Source organism: Ctenopharyngodon idella, chromosome 7, assembly GCF_019924925.1.
Source record: "Ctenopharyngodon idella isolate HZGC_01 chromosome 7, HZGC01, whole genome shotgun sequence".
NCBI classification, from domain to species: domain Eukaryota; kingdom Metazoa; phylum Chordata; class Actinopteri; order Cypriniformes; family Xenocyprididae; genus Ctenopharyngodon; species Ctenopharyngodon idella.
Window position 1 is genome coordinate 19,974,709 of NC_067226.1, and position 17,853 is coordinate 19,992,561.

The following is a 17,853-nucleotide window of genomic DNA, read 5'->3' on the forward strand; positions in this document are numbered from 1 at the left end:
TGCCGCTGAGCACGTGCACTCAACTTCTTTGGTCGACCATGGCGAGGCCTGTTCTGAGTGGAACCTGACCTGTTAAACTGCTGTATGGTCTTGGCCACCAAGCTGCAGCTCAGTTTCAGGGTCTTGGCAATCTTCTTATAGCCTACGCCATCTTTATGTAGTTCAAGGATAATTTATGCAATTTTATATGATTTATTTGAAGAGCAGTTTCATGTCTATCCTTGTATTGTTCTTCTGGTCGAGGCTGATACGGGATTTAGAAAGTCATTAGTAATAAGTAATGCAATACTTTTGAGAGAGAGAGAGTAATTAGTAAGGTAATCGAATTACACTGTTTAAGATGTAATTAGTAGCTAGTAATTACATTTTTAGAGTAACTTAGCCAACACTGTTTATATCCTATAAACACTTGATCCCAACTGGAGTGTTTCTTCTTAGCTGATATACACTAAAATTGGCCTATGTTTGAATTAACCATCATGATCTTTATAAGAATGCACTTAATTTATCCTGAATCATAACATGAGTACATTAAAATGTTTTTTCTTCATGATTTGAGACAATAATCCAAAATTCCTTATACGTCATATAGGATGTGTTGCGTTTGTAATGGTTGTTTGCTTTCTTGAAGGCAAGTGTTTCTCACAAAAGCCTTTGTGTCCAGTAAATGAGCACAATGCTCCTGATGATTGATGGTGGTTTAGGTTTCAGTGGGCTTTGAAGTATTTCCTAATGCTACATGTGTTTGTGTTTTGCTCTTCCCTTCGTACATGACCTTTCTTTTTGTTTTAAAAGAAGGGACAGTGTATATGAGAAAGAGAAGGGCATAGAGTTAGGGAGGAGGGGGAAAGGAAAGACTTTGTGTCTTTGCATTGCCCTGAAGACTCTCTCATTCTCCCACTCTGAAATGGCACGATATTGATGATGAACAAGTTTCTCCGCCAATCAACACAACAGTAGCTTTTCTGTTGTTTTACAAGTACTTATCCTATAAAAGATTGTACATGTATAAAGGGATACTTACAGTTCCATAATATAACACCTCCTTTGTTTGAAGATGAATTTACAATAATAACTCAGAATGCATAATAAAAAGAGAAGTTTACAGTTTGTAAATTGTAGATAGTTTCAACATGCAATTGAAATACTGGTATCCACAGGGTATTTGATGGATGTCCTGCTGTTTTCACTGATCCCTCCTATCTTCAAAATAAACAGAGCACAACCTGTGACCTCTGTCCTTTTCTCGACACTGGTTGGCATGTTGTGTGACCACAACTCGAATGGAAAGTGACCTCCCACGTGGACACAAGGAAACAGATTACAGACACACTCATGCTTTTAATTAAACCCTAGTGAGATGACAACTCACACATTCATTTAATCAGTGAATAATTTGGGCTTTATAACCAGAGAATCAGGCGAAATTGCCTCATGTAGGGGTTCAGTCACTTTGTAATTGGTTTTGGAGGCATAGATTTGATTTTTGAACAATTTAAGAGTACTTTAACACATATGATACTCTAAAATTGGATATGCACACTTTCAGGTTGACATCTCTTAGTTATAGAGGACAAGACTTTGTATTTTGATCTAGTTATTCTAGCATTATTCTAAGCATCAAGGTTGATCTGCTGCAAATTTCCTTTCAGTAATTGTTTTGGCTTTCAGTTCTTCTTGTTGTTGTCATCACATCAGATGTGCCAACACATATGACTACACAGGATGTAAGCTGTCAGAGGAATTATGGGTCAAAAAATGTTCACTAGCTATTGTATGTTTACCCAATAGACTGCTGCTGCCAAGTCTAAAAGTAGCCATCCTTGAACCCAAATTAAACAGAGAAGCTCAAAAAGTGTTTTTTGCATAAAGCATGTTTTAAGTGCTTAGACCTTTAGGCTTTTTGTTTTTAGTTTCCCAAGCCTTTTAGGGCATATTTATCTAGACGTGTTCCTGAGAACTATCTAAAACTAGTCTAAAAATGTCTCTTAAAGACTGTTGGGAGTGATTTTTCACCCTTTAACCCTAACTTTTGCTGTACAATATTTGATGGTTGGTTTGTAGGAGGTGTGCTACGCACTTTAACTGCACTATATCACTTTCAGCAGGGTAAATCCTGGAGATATGCCTTGTTGTAGAATTCCAGCTCTGATCAAAAACACATGAATCAGCTTCCCTTTAAAATGACAAACAGGTGTGTTTGAGCTGGGTCACAGCCAAACTCTGCAAAAAGGCAGGCTGAGACTGAAAATAATGCTTTCCTTTCCCTGTCTGTCTCTTTCTCAGGGTGACCATACGTGGGCCACCATGCTGGGGCAGAGCGTGAGGCTGCAGCCGGTTTCCATCCAAAGCCTCTCAGAGCTGGAGAGAGCACGTCTGCAGGAGGTGGCCCTTTACCATTTGGAAAGAAGAGACTTGGACTTTAAGATCAGCATCCCTAGAGGTATATTTCTTTTAAAAAGTTTTGCTTGTTGAAACACTGTTTTTGTGATGATTTGTGATCATACATTGCGTACCAGAAGTAGTGCATAGATTTACATCCACGATAAATTGCTTGAGTCACAGTCCAGATATGATTGTTTCAGACAGATGCTTATCGAATGCCCAAGAAATCCATGCAAATATATCACAGTCAATTCATAGGTACTTCGGGGGGGTTTCCAAAAGTAAATTCTTCAGATAAGTCTGCTACAAGGAAAAAGATAGATATGTGAGATGGAGTACGACAACAACACCTAGATTGTTGTTGAACACCATATTATTGTGCATAGCTATAAATAGACTCATATCTTGTGATGTTGGCCCCACAAAGGCTGTGTCTCCAATCAAGGTATTTTAATACAAATTAATCTGTCACTTGGAAGAAGCAGCCAAATTAGGCAAACATCAACATGGACAAATTGGGTGACATGGTATTGGTATTCAATAAACATTTTTGGTACAGTTGAGTCACTATTTGGGTCACGAATCAAAATCAGTTTGTTGTAGACAGTTCACAATTAAACATCAATGGTTAACAAAAGAAAACATGTCTGTTTATCATATGATAATGTGTGATTGCATTGTGTTGTTGTCATCTGTCATTTTATGTTTCTTGAGTCCTCTATGCAGTCCTGTGTGTTTGTGTTTCGAGGTATCATGCGAGAGTCCCCTTATGTCGTACCATGGAAAACCACATTGTTTTGTGGGAAGTGGTATTCCCAGCACGTACAAGCAACTTCACATCAGGTCAGATCAGAAAAGGTCATCCTCTATTCTCTATAGTGAAGTTTTCAACTGGTCATCTGTGAGAAGACCTCAGCCGGCACTCTAGCTGATCCATGGGGAAGCAGCCGCCACAATTTATGGGAATATTTATGGAACATTTTCCTCCCAAAGGAGAAATCTGTCAGATTCAGCCTGGTGGTTTACTCAGCCGCTCCTCTTGGAATTGTCATCAATGTGTTTGGCAGCTATTTTTTTGGAAGATGAATGTCCTTTGGAGAGTTAAATTAAACTTTGTGAAAGTCACTTAAGAGAGTTCAGAAAGCATGTCATGAGCGATTGACCTCTGCTTTGGCTTTTTAATTTTCTGGTTAGCTGGTGGTTATTTGAAAGTTACATTCTTCAAAATTGCTGCATGCTGTTTGAAATATTGTGATTCTTAATCTTTGTAAACTCTAGCTGTATGCAGGGTGAAGCTGTTGACTTGTTGTCATTGTTTTGTTTCAGTCTCTTGCTTTATAAAAGTGGCTCCTTTACTTTGTTTTCAATCTCTGCTTTGGCCTGAAGAGATTATTTATCCTAAACCAGGCAAATACCATCCCTCTCATCCTCCCTCTGATGGGAGCTGATGGGGGCTTTAGCCCATGATGTCTTGGCGTGTGGGGAAGGTTGGGGGCAGTTGCCATAGAAATAAACTCTCATTTCCTGCAGTCATGGGAATATGACCCCACCTAAAGCACATCTGCTTGTGCTACAATCCCTTTTTGTTTTCTCTATCTCTCTGGACATCTCAACAGCATCTTTTACATTTTTATCCTCTGCTCCATAACTCAGACCTCTTTATGAATTAATCAGATTCAAACCAGTCTATCATTTAAGTTGAAGGCACAGCAAAATGCTACCAACATACCAGAACTTAAGGAGGAAAAGGTTTGATGGTGTAAACACAACTATTGGTTTGTCTTTAAAATGTTGCAGCACTGTGAAGGAAGTTTTAACCCGCTAAAGGGAACAACTATTCATAACACTTTAATTGTTCTCCTGAGGGCCGTATAGACAAAGTACATCAGGGTTATAAAAACACACAGGCAAAGGTGTTTTAGTTTAGCTACTTCTTTTCAGCTCCAAATTTGGAAAGAACACTCTTTCTCAGGCAAAAATGAAGGATAATTGTGGCTGTTTATCTATCCAGGAAATGTTTTTGCTGCTAATTTTTGTCTTCCTCACAGCCTTCATAATACGAAGGTATTTATATAGTGCTTGCCTTGCCAGCTCTGTCCCCATTCTTGGTGCGTAATAGGTTTTGCTTCACTATCAGCCATCTAAATGGTATACATTTTAATTTTTGGAATGGAAGTCTTGTTGTTACATGCATCCGTTTAGATGTTTGTGTTACTGAATGTGCCACTAGCTATTGTATGCGTTGAAATGTGTGATAAATTTCATTTGGCATGCAAATCAGATGCTTTAAGGATTATGAATTTTATACCATTTAAAAGTTTGGAGTCAGAAAGATGAATAATAATAATTATTATAATATATAATATATTTTACTGTATTTTTTGACCGAAATAAATGCAGCCTTGCTGAGCATAAGAGATTTCTTTCAAAAAATTTACCAACCCCAAACTTTTAAACAGTACTATCATTTCATTTAGTAACATAACATTTTTAGAAATTATATTTTGTGTTATGATAAATGCATAATTTTGTTCTCTATAGGTATATATACAAAACCAACCATAATTTTTTCCCTCTTTTTTCCCCCACAGAGATTCGTAAGAGGAGGAAATCATTACGGAGAAAGTTTGACTCCTTCTCAAAAGAAAAGAAAGAGCGAGGTAAGAGATACTTATGCTTTTATTTAATTTTTCACAGATCTTTAAATCTCATGTAACCTGCATTTGCAAACTAGTCTGGCTCCATTCTTGTACATAATGGCCACTTGTCATGATGGATGAAACTACCTTACATTTTTTCTTGTTGAACATCCTGTTTTACTTTTCATTATGTCACATTACAGAAGTAAATAGATTAAGAGTGGCGATTGTTTGTCAGGCAGCATTCCTGAGCACATTACAATCTCTTTAATCTTTGATAAACAGCCAAAAGACATATATACTTTGTCATGTTTTCAAGTGATCTCTTTTTTTCATGTCAACTTATATTTGTCCACTTAAAACTATCTTCATGACGTCCTTGTTAAACCATTACTACTGTAATAATATAATAGTAATAAGACACTACAATTTCTTTCTTTGGTGAACATGGCAGAATAGAGACTTAACAGAGACTTAAAAATGTCTGTTTGCTCTGTGAATCCTCCGACTCTGGTTGCCAAGACTGTTCTTGCAAATCTCCCATAGGCCTTTAAGACACACAGCTTTAAGACTTTAAGACAGGGACACTTTACATTAATGTAGCTTTACTCTCAACAATCTGCATCCCTGCAAGGCATGTTCATTACTTATGTGTTTATGTGTTCATATAGTCTTTTTGTAGGGATAATTTTAGAGGCTCTAGATTCTAGACTAAAAGATTCTGAAACTGTTAACCATTCTTTCACTGTATAACATGTAAACAGTAAAACCAGTTTGCATGAAGATACTCATCAAAGACTGGAGAGCTGCTCTTTCCAGACTTGTGAATTGTATAGAATTTTATTTACACTGGATAATTTGACTTAACTACACTACCATTCAAAAGTTTAGGGTTGGTAAGATTTATTATTGTTTTTGAAACAAATCTCTTTTGCTCACCAAGGCTTATTTGATCTAAAATACAGTAAAAACAGTAATATTGCAAAATTACAATTTAAAATTACTATTTTTTGTTCCAATATTTTCAATTGGTATGAAATAAATACATTTATTTCATATCAAGTATACCATATTTTTTGACATATCACTTAAGGCTTACTGATATAAAAATTATAATTAAACTTTATTTGGAGTATTTCTTTATTGCACAATGCACATTTCTTAATATTATGCCTAAAAAGTGTTTTAATATCACATTTAATAAGGATTGTATGATCTTTGTATAATATCAGTCTTTAAATGCAAGATATCTAAAGTATACTTGCAATAGTTCCACTTAAGCACAATCAGATATACTTCAGTATATCTTTAGTAGGACCTCAGCACTACTTCTACACAATTGTATAAACTGCATTAAGTACAAAATGAGTTGTTCCAATTTAGCAGACTTTAAGTATACCAGTTTAGCATACCAAAAGTACAATTGCAGGGTTTTTTTATTCAGCACATAAATATGTAAATGTATTTGTTTTAAAACGCGGCGCGAGAAACTGAAAAAGCAGATGAGATGCAACGGTCAAATACGCCTGTTTAACGCATTAATCTATATGTTTAGATAGAAAACAACATTTTCTCTTTATTTTTTCCATCACCACTAGGCTAGCTAGGGCAAACAAAGTGCAAGAATTTATATTAAATCTATATTATTTGATGTTTATAACGTGAGTGAATATTCAAAAAAATCAGGGTAACGTTAGCTACTCACCAACAGCAGATTGCAAGAGGACAATATCTCTATTGTTATCTTCTGAACTATTGCGAGATGTGACTAAAGTCCGCAGTCTTTTGCTTCATATTTCATTGCTCTCCAATATGAAGGCTGTTGACGAGGCGCTTGAACACTATTCCTAACGCACGCGCCTTACCTAAGCGTGTAATGACTCCTCCCCCATTAAAACCATTGTTTATAGGCACATTTACAACATTTATTAACTCTTATTTTATTTTTTAGGTGTTTAATGACTTTTTTAAATGAAAGTGACGGAGAGTAAAAAACAGGAAAATCATTAGGAAATCCTTGGGGGGGCTGCGCCGGTGCTAAGCCCATTTCTGGTGGGGCTATAGCCCCAGCAAGCCCCGGCCTAGTGCTGCCACTGCTCTAATGAGAATTAGTTGACATGTAGTTGTAAAGTTATTTATAGTTAGTTATAATGTCTAAATCGAAATAAACCATAATCATAATATATATATATTATATTATAACATAATCATAATATATATATATATATAATATATTATAACCATAATCATAAACTCACTATTGCTGATTACAAATCAGTATTTAACTTTGCTCCAAGAGCTCAAACTGATCTCAGAGCTGCTCTGAGTGGTGCCGGAGCGAAAGCTGCACTGATTCCTCAGTCAGTTGGATTTGTTTGACTATGTTCTTGGCTTTCTGCCAAACGCCTGCCACCTGCAACCACAGTCTGGCACTTGTTTTCAGCATGTGCGTCAGCTCCAGGTTCAGGCACAATGTGGCGGGAGGGGAGGGCTGAATGATGAGGAAGTGGATGCTGATAGGGTAGAGGGAGGAATATCTTTAAAGAGCACTCAATCCCCATATCCATCCAGCTTATCAGAGGACTAGAGGCCAGTGGACCAGACTAACCTGACCCGCGACCAGATCATTAAGCCGTGGGGCAGCGATAGAAGAAAAGGGATTGTGATGGAGGAGGGAGGAGAAGACAAGGCTGCTTTGCTTTTGTGTCGCTTTGCCGGCCAAAACAGATCAGCCGTAAGCTCAGTGTAGTCCTTTTAGGGTGTTAAATTTGCTATTTAAAAGTGTGTGCTTTACGTATACATCACGTCTTTGTACCTCCCCATCGATATAAATAACTGGGATAGGTTAAGTTCAATTACAGATAAGCCGCTTTAGAAGAATATGTTAAATAAAGCTTTCTTTGAGGCAATGCTTGTGAGATCCTGCAGAAAAGGCTTTTTAAAGTGCTAATACGTCTCATGTTTTAATTAGTTCAGAAATCAGTCAATTAAGTAAATTGTTAACTGCCTAAAGGGATTACCTACAGATACACAAAAGGGACAAACTTCTAAGTTGTTTTTATCATTGCAATTTATTGATTAAAAGACAAGATAATGTCTGAAACATTATAGTGTTTATCTTAAACTCGTCTTTATTTAAAATGCAAATATGTTAATACTTAATTTAACAAATAAAGAAAGCTTTATTTAACATATTAAATGTGCAGTTTTTTTTTACATAGGCCAAAAAAAGGAGACAATAAAATATTAACATAAGGCAAGACATTGCAGGTGAATATGGTAAAAAATTGTAACTAATAGATATTGCTATATTTTCCCCAGTTGATTATTCACAGTAAATTAAGACAACTGTTTTGTGAAATGTTATTTAAATATGCAAATATTGCATTTTCACCACAATTTTAGGAATAAAATGTTACATTAATCAGGTAAATGTTATATGAACAAACCCCTTTGTAAAAACCTTCAGAATACAGAAATAAAATGTTTGGTGTAAGTGCTGGAGTGGAGATTTTGAGAAAACTGTGTTTAAAGATAAGTATTGTAATTGAAATCTACTGACGCAGTCCAGTCCTTTTTGTCTTTAGCCCAGGCGAGACGCTTCTGACGCTGTCTGTTGTTCAAGAGTGGCTTGACACAAGGAATGCAACAGCTGAAACCCATGTCTTGCATACATCTGTGCGTAGTGGTTCTTGAAGCACTGACTCCAGCTGCAGTCCACTCTTTGTGAATCTCCCCCACATTTTTGAATGGGTTTTGTTTCACAATCCTCTCCAGGGTGCGGTTATCCCTATTGCTTGTACACTTTTTTCTACCACATCTTTTCCTTCCCTTCGCCTCTCTATTAATGTGCTTAGACACAGAGCTCTGTGAACAGCCAGACTCTTTTACAATGACCTTTTGTGTCTTGCCCTCCTTGTGCAAGGTGTCAACGGTCGTCTTTTGGACAACTGTCAAGTCAGCAGTCTTCCCCATGATTGTGTAGCCTACAGAACTAGACTGAGAGACCATTTAAAGACCTTTGCAGGTGTTGTGAGTTAATTAGCTGATTAGAGTGTGGCACCAGGTATCTTCAATATTGAACCTTTTCACAATATTCTAATTTTCTGAGATACTGAATTTGTGATTTTCCTTAGTTGTCAGTTATAATCAAAATTAAATTAAAAGAAATAAACATTTGAAATATATCAGTCTGTGTGTAATGAATGAATATAATATGTAAGTTTCACTTTTTGAATGGAATTAGTGAAATAAATCAACTTTTTGATGATATTCTAATTATATGACCAGCACCTGCATATTTTGGATGTTTTCTTTCCACTGATCTGAAAAAAGACAAGTTATGTAAGCAAAATAGCCCAAAATCACAAAATTGACCTGTGAATAAAAAAGCAATTGTTTTGCCTGTAGTGTCTTGCCTTGAACTAAAAGATACAACAAACAACGCATACAACACATTTCCTATTGGGGGATGGTAAAGTATACCTTCCCTCTTAACAAGCTTTGCTCATATACAGAATGTAAGCAAGTACAAAAATAGTGCTGTAAAGTGTGAACTATCAGAGCGAGAGAACAGTAAATGAACAAGAAGAATAGACATATTGTGGGGTGATGATTGAGGTTTTTTGCGATGACATTTGATATGTGCAGAGTCATTATTTACCAAGATAAAGAATGACTATGCCATTTTGCACATGCTCTCTTCCGGAAATGTAGTGTAAAATAGCAGTGTCCTTTCAAAACATTTGACATGTTTGTTACATCTAAGCAAGTAAATTGATTTTGAAACAATGGAAACTTGAAACCGTGCAAATCATCTAAATATCAAAATGCATCCATATAAATATAGGGGAATTAAATGATCCACAGGCCTACTGTTAAGATAATTTCTTTGTTAACTGTATTCTCTCACAGAGTCTGCGGCCAAAGCATTCGGTATCCCTCTCTCCCAGGTAATCGCAAATGATCGTGCATACAAGCAGCGTCAGGATGCTCTAAAAGAGAGTCGACGGGACTGTCTGGACCTGGAAGCCAGTGTTCTTCACTTCCGGGCCGAGAAATGGCAGCACAATGGAAACCGGCCAATGGGCAATGCAGCTTTATTACCTGGTGCTGCCTCAACAACAGCAATAGAGGTCCACAGCAAACCTCCCTCATCAGCGTTCATGGACAACAACTCACGCACACACAGACGGGTAAGGGAAACAATGTGTGCATATTTCTTAAGAACTACTGTATACAAACATCCTCATGAGAAAGCTCATCAAAAGTAATATTTCCTAAAAGGTGGTATGTGCATTTAAATTATTAAAGGGTTAGTTCACCCAAAAATGAAAATAATGTCATTTATTACTCACCCTCATGTCGTTCCACACCCGTAAGACCTTCATTCATCTTCGGAACACAAATTATGATATTTTTGATTAAATCCGATGGCTCAGGCCTCTGCATTCAAAGCAATGACATTTCCTCTCTCAAGATCCATTAATGTACTAAAAACATATGGAACTTGCGAGAGGAAATGTCATTGCTGTGAATGCAGGCCTCACTGAGCCATTGGATTTAATCAAAAATATCTTAATTTGTGTTTCGAAGATGAACAAAGGTCTTACGGGTGTGGAACGACATGAGGGTGAGTAATAAATGACATTATTTTTATTTTTGGGTGAACTTTTTAAAACACTTATTATTAAAACACAGCACCCAGGTCATGTTGAACTTCTAATTTAAAAAAACATCTGCAACTCCTTACGCATAGCATCATATGAATGCATAACGTTAGGCCTGACAGCTATACATGACAACACAGTTAATTCTGCATTGTTGCTGACATCTCATACGTGAGCAAATGAGAGGAAAGGACACTATCTGCGCAAATATAAATCAGAGCCAATAAAAATTGCTTGATATCACTAACCTGGCATCATTTCATTCAAAGAATTCCCCGCGGTCAAATGCTGATATGGTACATCTCACAGATAAAATTCTGGTAGAGGCTTCTAACCCAATTTGAGCAACAACAAAAAAGCAAAAAGAGATAATTCACTGTTCTCATTTACTCTGTCAAGAACAAATGTTATTTAGAAATAGAAAAAATGTGTGAGTCATTTTTGAGGAATCAGATTTTCCTTGGTCTTTTGAGATACTGTAAAACAGACTGATGTGTTCTAGTATCTGAAAAGTTATATAAAGTTAATTCTCAAGAATTTTTATTAAATTATAATAAAATTACAATAAAAATAAAATTCAAATGAATTTTAAATAAAATTAAAATAATTAAGTTAATAATGACACAATTGTCTTCTGTAGAGCTGAAATTGAAGTTGAACTTTCAAGCTGCTTTGAAACAATCTATTGTATAAAGTGCTAAATAAATAAATGTGACTAGACTTTAAAAAACGTATGTTATGACCATTTTAATAAATAAAACTGTGTTATTTTGGTCAAGGTACAAGAACACAGACGTCAAGTGTAGATTAGGAATAAGCAGGCAATACCTTAAACATTATGGTATTCCTCATATTAATAATGCATAGATGCAAACTCCTCACCTTTCAGTGACAACTCACCTTTTTGAGATCAAAATAGGTCACCTATGGGATTTGCATAGATCCAATGAGAATGTGTTTTATGGGGGGGTGGGGGTGGGGGTCTTACAAAGGGTACTTGTGAACTTACAAGGGTAAATAAAGAACGGGTTGTTTCAATAAGTACTGTACAGTGCTTCCTTTACTCTTTACTTTAAAAACTATGTCTATAAATGATAATATTTTGTGTATTTAAAGTCTGAGATGTGGGAACGGTGAAGAGAGAGACAGTTACAGTTTTGGACACATAAGGTAATAAAAAAATAAATGTAAAAACCCCTTAAAGTAACTACAAATGAGCATGTAAAGCAAATATCTTTAAAAAAATTCCGTGCAGAGCATGTCCCCTGCCCCACGCAATGTTCTCACCTTTTTTCCCCCTTACCTGTTTGCATCACTGATAATGGCTAAGATGTTTGTTATTACTGAGTCAGGCAGCAGGCAGCATGATTCAGGTTATTGTTTGATAACGTATGGGTGATTTCCATACCTCTCTCACTATGACTGAAGACAACATCTCTATGGGTGGCTACATATCAGCAGGAGGGAGTGAGATTTATGTCTGTGTCTTTGCCAAATCAAACTGTCCATTCTGTCCGCCCAAACATGGAGAGAGAAAGGAAAAAGAACAGATTACGAAGTTATTCAGTCATCATTGTGTTGACATTTAAAAAGCTTTTATAAAATCTGTGTACATTTCTTTTGTATACATAGCATAAATAGATTTATTGTGTTAATTTTTTTCTCACTGTCTTTGAGCTCTTTTAACCACTGATCAGTGTGAAAGTGTTTCAGGTGTTTACCTGTTTTAATAATTCATTATGAATGTGGAAACAGTCTTTTGATCAAATTTATGTTGTCATTCTGACCTTCATCGTTTAAGCCTTACGTACGCCATATACTTTAACTGTCATTCCTGTGACTATTGTCTATCCTTTCATTGTAAACTCTTTTATTTCTCTGTTAGGGAGGGATGTCTGTAGACTCCATCTCTGATCTGGTTGAGAGTCAGTCCAGACTACTGGAAGCTCTGCAGCTCTCCCACCCTAATGAGCTGGAGATGAAAAAGGCTGCTGGTCGTACACAGGCCAAACTCAGTCTCAACCCCATCTACAGACAAGTTCCCCGAGTGGTAGAGCGCTGCTGTAACCACATTCAGACCTACGGTGAGCTGCAAACAGCATTACAGCACAACATGTCCAGTTGTTAAGTTTGAATTTGCACAGGAATTGAGAATTGAATTAGACTGGCAGGCAGAGAAATTTACTGAATTGCGATTAAAACTAGTTTGAAACAGTTGTACAGTAGGGAAATTTCATTAGGCCAAGACAACATACATCACTCATTTGATTGTCTATACTATGTATAGTAAAGTTTTTGTATAGTACTTTTTCAGAATCTTTACCTGATTAAACATTTCTCTATATGAAGTTAAGTGTTTAAATTTTTACCACACAGCACTACAAAATATACACCACATTGTTTTCAGACAACTTTACATTGTATTAGCTTCATCTCAGCAGGGAACATTCTCAGAACTTTGGCTGAAGAAAGCTCCAGAAAGGTACATGGTAGTGGATAAAATTAGATGGAAAGTATATTTCAAAACTTTTGCATTCACTCGCAAATCTTTTGCATTCCCCTGAGAAACTTTGCGTTCGCTCACAAAGAACTCAACATTTTTGTTTCTTGGGGGGATGGAAACATTTTGCGTGCGCAAAGTTTCTCAGGTTAACGCAAAAGATTTGCGAGCAAACGCAAAAGTTTTGACATGTAATTTTTCCTCACATCTCATATTTTTTCTGTCACCATGTCACTTTAGGGGCACTTAAGGTTCTGTTAAAGTTATGAACAAAAGTTCTTCAAGTAACAGTAATAGAATGTTCAAAGTCAATGTTCAATGCTATCTGGTCTTTATTAATGTTCTTAAAATATCAGCACAAAAACGTTATTTATTACATCATTCATGGAACTTTTTTTGTGAAACGTTCGTCTAATGTTTTTTAAATGTTACTAATTTTTTCAGAATATTCAGAGAAAACTTAAAAAGTAACATTTCCGTAATGTTTGCAAAATTACAAAATTGAATGTTCCCTTAATGTTCGTATAACAAACGTTTTAAAACGTTTAAAAAACTGGAAGTTTTGAAAGTTCAGAGAGAACATTCAGAGAGAACATTCAGAAATAACGTTTTCATAACTTAATGGGAATGTTAGCAAAACGTACTTAGAATACATTTTGTTAACTGGGATTTTGAAGAAGTAAATTAGTGTGTTCTGGGAAATAAAGTGTTCTTCCACCATTAAAGTTAATTAATTAAAAAAATAAAACACAAATTAAATTCAAAATTCAATAGGTGGCTTTTCAAACATTGATTTTTAACATGTTCCTGGAAATACCCTTTATGTTTTGTGTATGTTCATGTATAAAAGCGTGTATGTGTATACTATAATTTCTTTAAATTTCATTCAATTTCAATTCTACTTCAATAAAAATAGAATTATAATTCAAGAATTCTCAGTTGAGTTCTGAGTGGTGCACAATTTGAAGACCATTTGAAGTGATATGCTTATGAACTGTCTGGATGTAGCAATGCCATATTAGAAATACTAAATGTAAACCCAAATACTTTTGAGAATTTTTTTCCTTCCCTGAAACACAAGTGAACTAATTTGAATACATCCTCAGGCTCATAACACACCCTTGGTTCAGGTTACAAAGAGAAGGTCACCCATATGAGATACCACTCAAAAACAGCAAAACAGATATAAATTCAGGACAATGAAATATGAGCACAGCACTTGTTTACTATCTCTCTCTCTCTCTCTCTCTCTCTCTCTCTCCAGGATTACAAACTTTAGGGGTTTTCCGTGTAGGCAGCTCCAAAAAAAGAGTTCGTCAAGTAAGTTTGTTAGTTTCATCTGCTATCTAGAGCCACTTTACACCACTGCATCATACACAACATTTCTCTTTCACATGTGGCATGCGCCCCCTGTCTTTCATATTCTAGAAACACACTGCTGTCAGTATGACACTGACACACTGTTTTATCTGTAGGCTATGTGCAATGACTGTCTCCTTAACTGTGAATATTTAAGATGCTGATCATAGCATGTACAGTGTTGTGTTTTCATAGCTGACCTCAAATTGACTGTGATTTGTGTGTGTGTATACTATGCTGTGTTTGTACAGGAACAGGATACATAGGATACTTGAGTCTTGTGTGCAGTGGGAGTTTGTTTGATGATGTTTTATCTCTCTCCTTGTGTGTTTTCAGCTGCGCGAGGACTTTGACATTGGGATAGATGTCGTCTTAGACGAGGAACACAGTGTTCATGACGTGGCTGCATTACTAAAGGAGTTTCTGAGGGATATGCCTGACCCCTTGTTACCACGAGAACTCTACCGGGCGTTCCTGCACGCTAACCGTATGAGCATACTGTCATAAAGACAGACATTCACAAATTATTTAACATTTATTATTAAACAGGAATCAGGATACGCCGTTTAACTGTGTAATTCCATGAATATCCATCACACTTCTCATTATTGTATTAGCTATTATGAAATATGCTCACCTTACAATATGTTTTGTGTTTGTCTCACAGAGTTGAGAGGGGCAGATCAGTTGACATACCTGCAGCAGTTGTTGTACTTGTTGCCACCCTGTAATTGTGACACTCTGCTGAGGCTCTTGACGCTACTTCATACAGTTCAGGAGAACGCAAAAAGCTCCACTGGACCTAACCAGCAGGAGGTATGGCCTGGGTTCTGATCATAGTTGTCTTTTAGGGTACAGATGTTTTTACCAGGGGAAAATTTAGTCTCCATCACTTTATAATGTAAAAACAAATGACAGGAATGTTTCTGATTGAGCAAGAGTTTTCATTACAGTTAATTAAGTGTGTTATAATGAGTGGCGATGTCATAGCTGGACATTGTTGGTAACACTTTAGTATAGGGAACATGTATTAACTACGACTTTTCCCTCAATAAACTCTTAATTTACTGCTTATTAATAGTTATTAAGGTAGTTGTTAAGTTTAGGTATTGGGTAGGATTAAGAATGTAGAATAAGGTCACGCAGAATAAGGCATTAATATGTGCTTAATAATTACTAATAAACAGCCAATATTCTAGTAATGTGCATGCTAATAAGAAACTAGTTAAAAGACCCTAAAATAAAGTGTTACCACATTGTTTTTAAACTAAATTTAGTGTTTCTGATAGCTGTGTGCCTAGAGACCATTCCAATTCACAGATTACATTATATTATATACATACTGTACATACATAGACACACGTTGGGTTTCCATGTTGACTTTCCATAATGATTTTTATACTATACAAACTAGGGGTGGGAATCACAGGGTACCTCACGGTACAATACGATACACACTACATGGATCAAGTTACAGATTATATCACGATACATGGCTCACGATACCAGTAATATCATGATACAGCAATTCTGCGATAATCAATATATTGATAGACAATCCTATAATGATACATCACGATATCTGTCTAACTATGAAAACAAAATGCCCATGGAAAAGCTAAGTGCAGGTTTTCCAGACTTTGGACTTAAACGTGGCTGGGGCATCTATTTTTTTACTCACACTGTTGTCTGCCATCCCAATAAAAACCTCTTTTTCTTAGGCTAGTTAAAGGTGCAATGTGTAAATTTTAGGAGGATCTTTTAACAGAAATGCAATATAATATACATAACTATGTTTTCAGTGGTGTATAAAGACCTTACATAATGAACTATTATGTTTTTATTACCTTAGAATGAGCCATTTCTATCTACATACACCGCTGGTCTTCTTACATGTTAAGTTGCCATTTTGCGCCGGCATGTTTCTACAGTAGCCCTAAACTGACAAACACTCTACAGAGCACGTTTGATTGACTAGCTACTCTCTGCTGTCTCAGATGACGACATATTTGTCCTGTGTTGGCCACCGTAGCTTCTCTATATTGCAATTCGCAACCTCACCGCTAGATGCTGCTAAAATTTACACACTGCACCTTTAACTTATGCTTACGTTTCCCTCATTCATGTGTTGAGGGCCACCTCAAGGAGTCATGAATTAGAGATGCTGGGAGCAGGGAAATCTATTTAAAGTGCCTTATTATATTATAAAAATATCAATATTTGACACCAGCATATCGATTCTTGTATTGCACAGAGAAGCACAACAACATATTGCCCTATCTAGTGTTTTCACGGTACCAAAATTCCAATAGTCGGTACCAATACCATAAAAATTTTACGGTACTCTGTACCAATTTCGGTACCACAGCAAAATCTGTTGGAACTATTTTACTATTTTATATAGCCTATTTTAAAAGCATATTAAATATGGTAATCATACATAGAAATATTTGGAGCGTGTGTGTGTATGTTTGTGTGTGTATATATACCTCAATGAAATAAATTTTGAAATATATATATATATATATATAAAATGCTCAAACATCCATTTTGTAACAGATGACGTGCATGTATATTTTAGCTATTCCTTCAATGAAACGACACACTACAGCCTGTAAAACTATGAAATAAATATCGGTAAATAATGGTAACCTAAATAATAAGAAAGTTAAATATTATTAAGAAAAAAAAAAAAACATTTGTTTAATATTTCCACACAAAGATGCGTCATATAGCCTACTGCTCTGCTCTTTGAGAGGGATGTGGGACACGAGCAGGAAAGAGACCATTTAGCTTTAATAATATCTTCATGTTATCTCCTGATGTTACAAGGAACTGACACTTGTTGTAAAAGGTCTGAAGAGCGAGTTTTATCTTCACACATTCAGGCTATATTTGATTTAGCGCTGCCAGGGAAAGCGAAAGTAAAAATTACCGGCGTGTGTGAAACGCGGTATACAAATAAACTTGACGCACCTTATAAAGTCTAATAACAAGCACAAACTGTGTTAAACAGAAACTGACGTGCAAGCAAAAAGGTTTCTGTCCTACGGTGTTTTTTCTACTTTACCACAGTAAAGAATGCGAATAGCCTATAATAGGCCTAAAAGCGAACGAAAGGAAGAAACGTTATAATCCCCTGCGTGAGTGAAGATTTGGGAAAATAAACAGAGATTCCATGTTCAGTGGAATAACTAATGGAATATTTTTAAATTCTCTGCTTATCGGGTGACCAGATCGCGATTCGCAAAACAGAATACAAAGCTTAAATTTATGGACTCACGTACCTCTCTCATTCGGC

General features: G+C 36.1%; 1 protein-coding gene across 5 annotated transcripts in view; it reads left to right on the forward strand.

Moving 5' to 3' along the window:
- The window catches only part of arhgap36 (Rho GTPase activating protein 36), a 42,432-nt gene that overhangs the window by 16,795 nt on the left and 7,784 nt on the right, over positions 1–17,853 (forward strand). For all 5 annotated transcript variants that reach the window (XM_051898958.1, XM_051898960.1, XM_051898962.1 and 2 more), the window contains exons 2-8: positions 2,287–2,443; positions 4,977–5,045; positions 9,939–10,219; positions 12,579–12,777; positions 14,458–14,513; positions 14,889–15,039; positions 15,220–15,368. In XM_051898958.1, coding sequence (XP_051754918.1) covers positions 2,287–2,443; positions 4,977–5,045; positions 9,939–10,219; positions 12,579–12,777; positions 14,458–14,513; positions 14,889–15,039; positions 15,220–15,368 — 1,062 coding nt within the window. The remainder of the gene's footprint in view (positions 1–2,286; positions 2,444–4,976; positions 5,046–9,938; positions 10,220–12,578; positions 12,778–14,457; positions 14,514–14,888; positions 15,040–15,219; positions 15,369–17,853) is intronic.